The following is a 6727-nucleotide window of genomic DNA, read 5'->3' on the forward strand; positions in this document are numbered from 1 at the left end:
ACCAGCAATACCACTAATAAATCGTGATAACTAATTTTAAGACTATTAGGTGGGTATATAAATGTGATGAATGTAAGTGTATCGTATTGATTGGAATGATATTGAACAATATATTGTTGGTCTCCAAAACCACTAAAAGGATGACAGAGTTGTGATTTTAGTTGGAAAATAATTCGAAACAAGAAAAAAATTTGGAAAATGATGGTATCAGAGGTAGTTCTAGTTAGCAATAATAAACAATAAAATACATAACATAAAGATACATTGATTTCAGACTTCCTAAGTAACGACGACGACGGAAATAGGTACAAACTAGAAACTGTTAAGTTAAAAAATCTACAGTGAAAGTATACCTAATCAAAATTCAACCAACATGTATCATTTATTATTACCTATTTGTTTAAGACGCCAACATTCTTAATAAAATCTGCCCAAAACTTTTCCGGTTAGGATATAATATATGGCCATTGAAATGAATCAAAATATTTACACTTTTTATAAATAATAACTTTTGTATTATTATCATTTAAACAATTTATATGGTTAATTACTAGGTGCAAAAGTTAGGTGTAATATTCTAATTAGTTTTTATATAATTAATCATGAATTAATTATAAAAAATAAGACGTATAGCAAGTTAAGAATTTTACTTTACGTATTTTACATTTTTTTTCCAATAGGGTAGTTATAAGTAATTAAAATAAAAAATAAAGAACTTACAACTAAATAGAAAGTAAATGCACAGACTCCACAGTTTTAATCATTATTTTGCGTTTAATATTTTTTTATACATTAGTTAAATAATAATATTAACATACACATAAAAGAACTCTTTATAGAAAGAGATTTAGTGGTGGACGTAGTATAATTACATTTTTAAGAGCCCTTGTAATATCTATTGAAAAATATCTAATCATGTTAACTCAAATTCTTTTTGATGATAATTTTCTTTTATGTCTATACTCTATACCTACTCGGAAAATCATATTCTTTGTTTACAAATAGTTTACCTCCTGTATTTATATAGAAATTGTAGACATTATTTAGGTATAAATGAAATATTATTGAAAAATTAATCATAAACTTAACAAAGAACATAATTCGTCAGAAACCTTTCGACGTACATTAAACAAATTAATTTGAGATAACAGGGTTCACTTTTCTTTTCATTTAATTTGTATTTCTGTATCAGTTTTAAATAATTAAAAATTAACACATTAAAAACCATTAATCATAATATTATAGTAATGAATGAATATAACAGATTTTTTTGTCTATCTACAAATTACAATATAGATTTCTAGACCTCCTATGATTATAAATTAACTACCTAGTTCTATCATGACATTGGAATTCCATAAGAATATTCCACAGCAACATATTATTATAAATTATTCAAACGAAATCACATGAGTACCCACACGACACATGTCATAACTTTTATTAAAAATATCTGGAAGTGTAGAACTATAATTATATACAGTATTATTTATTATTACATTAAAACAAGTAATTAATTTATATTTAATAGTGTTATTTAAACGTATTTTAACGATTTAAACAGTGCAATATGATATAGTTAATAGAAGTATGTTTGTTTTATTGAAGTGCGTATGCAATCGTGCATAATAGTTGTAAAACAGAAAACATTTTGTCAGTCGATGACTATCGTACTTACACAACAGATGTCCATTGCCTTTTGTCAATAGAGTTGCTTTGTTATGAATATTACTTACAAAGAACTCCACGTGATACCCATTTCACCCTCAACAGATTTGAAAACTGCACTGCGGCCAGTATGAGTTAAAGAACGGAGTAAATTATGAAAACGGATTGATTAAAATAACGGAACATGTAATTATTACTTGTTGAACATTTTGTTTCTGTCCCTCCTTCGCGTCACCCTTATTTGAATTTTATTAATTTCGGACAACAGAACCAGAACCCCACAACCCTTCGACCATTGTAGAAATTTTCAAAGGACACGCCTTTATTTCGTTTACTCATCATCTCTTTTTAACAGAGAAGGACAATGCATATATTATGCGCACTGTGCAGCGCTGAAAACCCTCAACATAATATTATAATAGCATTGGGTATACAAATAAATCAATTGGTCACTTGAACAGTTGAACGTGATGTAGGTATATACAATATACATTATATACATACCTACTCACATTGTATTATAACATATTATATAGATGTATATGACAACAGTTGTAGCTAACATAATATAGCTGCACAGTGGGAAACACTGGAAGTTATAAAACATATAAAAGTAATTCCAATACATTTTGTTTTAATTAGATTAGCGCACTATTTAATTTAACATTTTATCTTTTAAACGAATTAAATAACAATTTTAAATAATATTGTCTTGGTGAAATGTATGTACCAATCATGTTTTTTAAGTATCAGATACGAATAATATACCAATGCATGGTATATTGATATAATATAGATATAGTTTACTTTCAATCATTGATAAATATAAACGCACCTACTCATATTAATTTTTTTTTTCGGAAGTATCGAAACTATATTTTCTATTTTACCTTTATACAATGTCTAACCACTATACCTACTCTAGATTTAACAATGTGATTTAAGCAATTAAGCACATATTCAGCCTTTAAGCTATAAATAATGTTAATATCTCGTGTGTAATATAATATTTCAATCAATAATCATCTCTGAAAGGTTTCAAGCAAACGATTTTTTATTTTGTGTGATGATATAAATCAAATAACAAAAAATAATTAAAAAATAATTAAACACTACTTTTAAAAAACGATGTAAAATTGTTCGATTGTGAGTTTGTTATATTATTAATATAGACATTTTAGTTTGACTATTTTTGTAAGCTACGTATATTATACACTTTGCAGATACATTTATTTTTAAACACCTAGTTTTAAATAGGAATTGCTGTCAGCAGTTTTGATAATCTGAACATTTTGTTATAAGTTTAAACGTAATTTTTAATTTTGGATCACATTTTACAAATTCTCTCACCTGCTGTTTCTAAAATTAACTCGCACGTAAATAAAATGTCATAAAAGTAATTCCTGCAATACCTACATTTTATTTTAATTAATTTAGTGTGTAATAAATACATATGCATAATATTATATACGTTATATATTATATTATTATGTCTTATGTGTATTATCAATTATGTACCGTTAGGTATGTTAGGCCTTTAATACGACGTATGATTTATGAACATCGCGGTGCATTCATGTGCATCCAGACGAAATTACACGAAAATACTCATAGTCATTCACCGACTTTTAAGTTGTATAATAATAAGTATTTTACTGTTATTATATACGTATGCTTACAACGCAATTATCGTTCAGGAGGGGAACACGGGGCGCGACCGTAACAAACGCAGCCATTGGCCGAAGACCGCATCCAATGGGGTGGTTTTCGTCGGCCCGTATTTTCCGGAGGGATGTTCGTACTGTCAGTTAAATTTCGAAATCATAATCGTCCCCGTCGTTGTGCGCTATGGCTGGAGGACCCTACTTATCGCCGTTACCCGGTGACCTTTTATCGGAGTACATGTTTGGTAGACGAAGACAGGCAAGTTCGCAACAATATTACTTAAGGAAGATGTTTTTTTTTTACGTTCTAAGAATTACGATTTAGTCTGTTTGAATTGTTAAATATTACTAAATTTATTATAAAATAGATTATTGTTATTATAAATAGAGAAGAAACCGGACGACGTTTACGCCACAACAGTTACAAGAACTCGAAAGCCTTTTCCAGAAAACTCATTATCCAGACGTGTTTTTGAGAGAAGAAGTAGCTCTACGAATTAATCTTTCTGAAGCTCGTGTACAGGTCAATATTAAATATTTTTTTTTATTAACTACATAATATGTACTTGATATATAGTGTCAGTGTGCTTTCAAAGCGATCGTCTAATTTATTTTCAAACATTTTTGTTTCTTTCCCTTCCAAACCATGACGTTGATTTTCAAATAACATACCAATTATTAATTAGCCTAATAATACGTGTAAATATTATATTTTTTCCATGTTATCATATATGATATATTTTTTATTAATTATTTTGAAAACTTCAATCGTTTGAATATTTGAAAACACCTACATAACTTATAAAAAATTAAAAATTATCATTAATTACCTATAGAGTTTAAAATACTGCGGTTGGAACTTGTAATATTCTATAACTAAGTCCATTTATTTTATATTTTATAAATATTTAACATGACGCTAAATATTTTGAAAAGCTGCGAGCCTAGCGTTAAATAATTAAAACAAAAATGACAAATTATAAACTATATTACAAATATTAAGGCATTTTTAGAAGTGTGTAAAAAACTATAAACTTTAAAATCAGTATTTTTAAATTTATTTACTCTACCATAAGTACCTATGTTTTAACATGAAACTTAGGTATTTGTTTGATAAATAATAACGTAGAACATCTTTATTATAATTCATTTTTCATAATAGGTATAGGAAATATAGGAATATTATATGACTATATTATGATAAATCATATCTGGTTCAAGATAAATAAATGTTTATTAAATAATTCAATTTAATTATTTGTGATTATAGGTATGGTTTCAGAACCGCAGAGCTAAGTGGCGCAAGCACGCACGGCTCCAAATAATTCAAGACGCATGGAGAATTCGCTGTATGGGTTTGAACACACAATCGCTTTTATTGGGTAAGTCAATTTTTGAAAAACTTAATTATAAACACATTTTTTTCAATGAGCTAAAATTGATTCTCAGGTCGTCAAGCACCAGAGGGAGCAACTCGTTTGGCGGATGATAAAGAATCTCCTCCAACGCCTCCAACCCAATCAACTGTAGTCTCGTCACCCACCCATGTACCAGGAAGTTACCGAATGCTTCAAAAGTATGGTTATAAATCCCCAGACAGTAAATAATTTGAAAATATATTAACACGCACACTTTTAGTTTTCAAGTAACAGAAAGACCACCATTAGTTGGACCGCCAACAAATACAATTACTACCAAATTGTTCTGCCCGTATTCTTCTACTGGTAAGATTATTTATTAAATAATTTACAATTCCTGATTGAAAAAAAAAATAATATATATTCTGTAATTCAAATAAAAATATATTCGACTATGTAATAAAATGCGTTTAAAATACTTAAAAGTTATGAAAATATAATAATTTAAATTATTTTTCTTAAAAAATTGTTAATTTAACTTCAAATTAATTTTGATCATAGTTCAACAATTACAACATAATATAAAACTTGCATACTTGATAATGTATCTACCTACTTGATCAATGATTTTTAGCTTTTAATCTGAATACTCATTTACTATAGTGCTATACAATCGTTATAATGTATATTAATAGATATTTATTATTTATATATAACTTATGTAGGTACAATGTATTTTCATTTTATACGTAATATAGCTATTAGTTTTTAGATGTATTTATATTTTATTCCGTTTAATTATTTCCACCCTTAATATATTATTATTAACTATATAGGTAGAAACTCATAATAAACTTATCGAACAATTCCTCTGCTTATTATTTTTTTAAAAATAACAATAAATTGAGATATGCCAGACTTTACCTATATTATAAAATATTATATTTATTTTATATTACCCATTTTCAGAAGATGACATTTCAAATAGACGTTCAGCTCATCACCAGGACACTAGATCGGACATGAACGGAAATCTATCTTTGATGGTAGGTTCTGTGGATTTAACATGCTCAAAATCTCGGTCCACCAGTCCTGAAGAAGAAAATGACATAAACGTAAATGATTAAATACATTTTAATCAGACTAAATAATTAAGAAAGACAAAATGCAATTTACTTTAAATTTAAGCCTTAGTCAAAAAGAATATGTACAGTTTAAATAATAATAATTTCTAATAAATATAATTAATTATATACTTAAAAAATATAAAATAATCATAGTATTTCACTCTTTATTATCATAAATTATTATATTAAAAATTTAAATGTATATATTATAAATACATATTAAACAAATAAGTGAGTAATCTTTAGACAAAATTGTTTACTTACTTTAATATAAGTACCTAATCTTTTTAAATTGTAATATTATATTACTATATTTTTATTTATATATTGATTTACTTTTTGCAAAAGCAACTATAATAGAATAATAATATGTCTTATGCAAATATTACTTGTGCACCGGCAATATCAGAATTAAGAAATATTATTTGTTTCTTCTTACTTCAATAAATAAATGTAAACTTTAATTTAAACTTATAAGTACGTCATTCTTTATTAAAAATAATACACTATTATTTATTATTGTTGTCATTTAAATTGTTGAAGAATAAAGTAATATGATTATCCATAGTATATACATTAATTGTATATATTATAGACGAATCGTTGCTATAACGGGTAATAGATATAAATTGTATTTAGTAATATTAAACTTTAAATAGGTATTCAATAATCAAGTAAGAAGATAAGTAGGTACTTAATAAACTTTAATTTTACATCTATAATACAGCCATACAGGTTTATCATGTACGTCATCTGAATAAAAATCAAAGTAATTGTATAAATTACTTATTTGTTTGTCAAAAATATACGAACAATTGTACTGTTAATTATACTTGCACAAAGAAATAGAAATTTTAAGCTAATATTATCTTCTATTTATTATGATTTAAATTTCGTAAAACTCAAGTAT

At 26.3% G+C, this 6727-nt stretch overlaps 1 protein-coding gene across 1 annotated transcript; it reads left to right on the forward strand.

Moving 5' to 3' along the window:
* The first annotated feature begins 3455 nt into the window (after positions 1 to 3455).
* Positions 3456 to 6288, forward strand: LOC132943283 (retinal homeobox protein Rx-B-like). The gene is made up of 6 exons (XM_061012209.1): positions 3456 to 3591; positions 3721 to 3855; positions 4603 to 4714; positions 4782 to 4908; positions 4971 to 5056; positions 5660 to 6288. Exons 1-6 carry the CDS (start codon positions 3517 to 3519, stop codon positions 5815 to 5817), a joined length of 693 nt encoding a protein of 230 aa, XP_060868192.1. The 5' UTR covers positions 3456 to 3516; the 3' UTR covers positions 5818 to 6288.
* Positions 6289 to 6727: the final 439 nt, after the last annotated feature.

Source organism: Metopolophium dirhodum, chromosome 4 (genome assembly GCF_019925205.1).
Source record: "Metopolophium dirhodum isolate CAU chromosome 4, ASM1992520v1, whole genome shotgun sequence".
Classification (NCBI taxonomy): domain Eukaryota; kingdom Metazoa; phylum Arthropoda; class Insecta; order Hemiptera; family Aphididae; genus Metopolophium; species Metopolophium dirhodum.

Bases quoted from the DNA above. Each gene is read 5' to 3' on its own strand.
- LOC132943283 (XM_061012209.1), top strand. From the start codon at position 3,517: ATGGCTGGAGGACCCTACTTATCGCCGTTACCCGGTGACCTTTTATCG. The intron at 4,715-4,781 runs GTAAGTCAATTT...ATTGATTCTCAG, and splicing joins CACACAATCGCTTTTATTGG to GTCGTCAAGCACCAGAGGGA. The intron at 5,057-5,659 runs GTAAGATTATTT...ACCCATTTTCAG, and splicing joins CTGCCCGTATTCTTCTACTG to AAGATGACATTTCAAATAGA.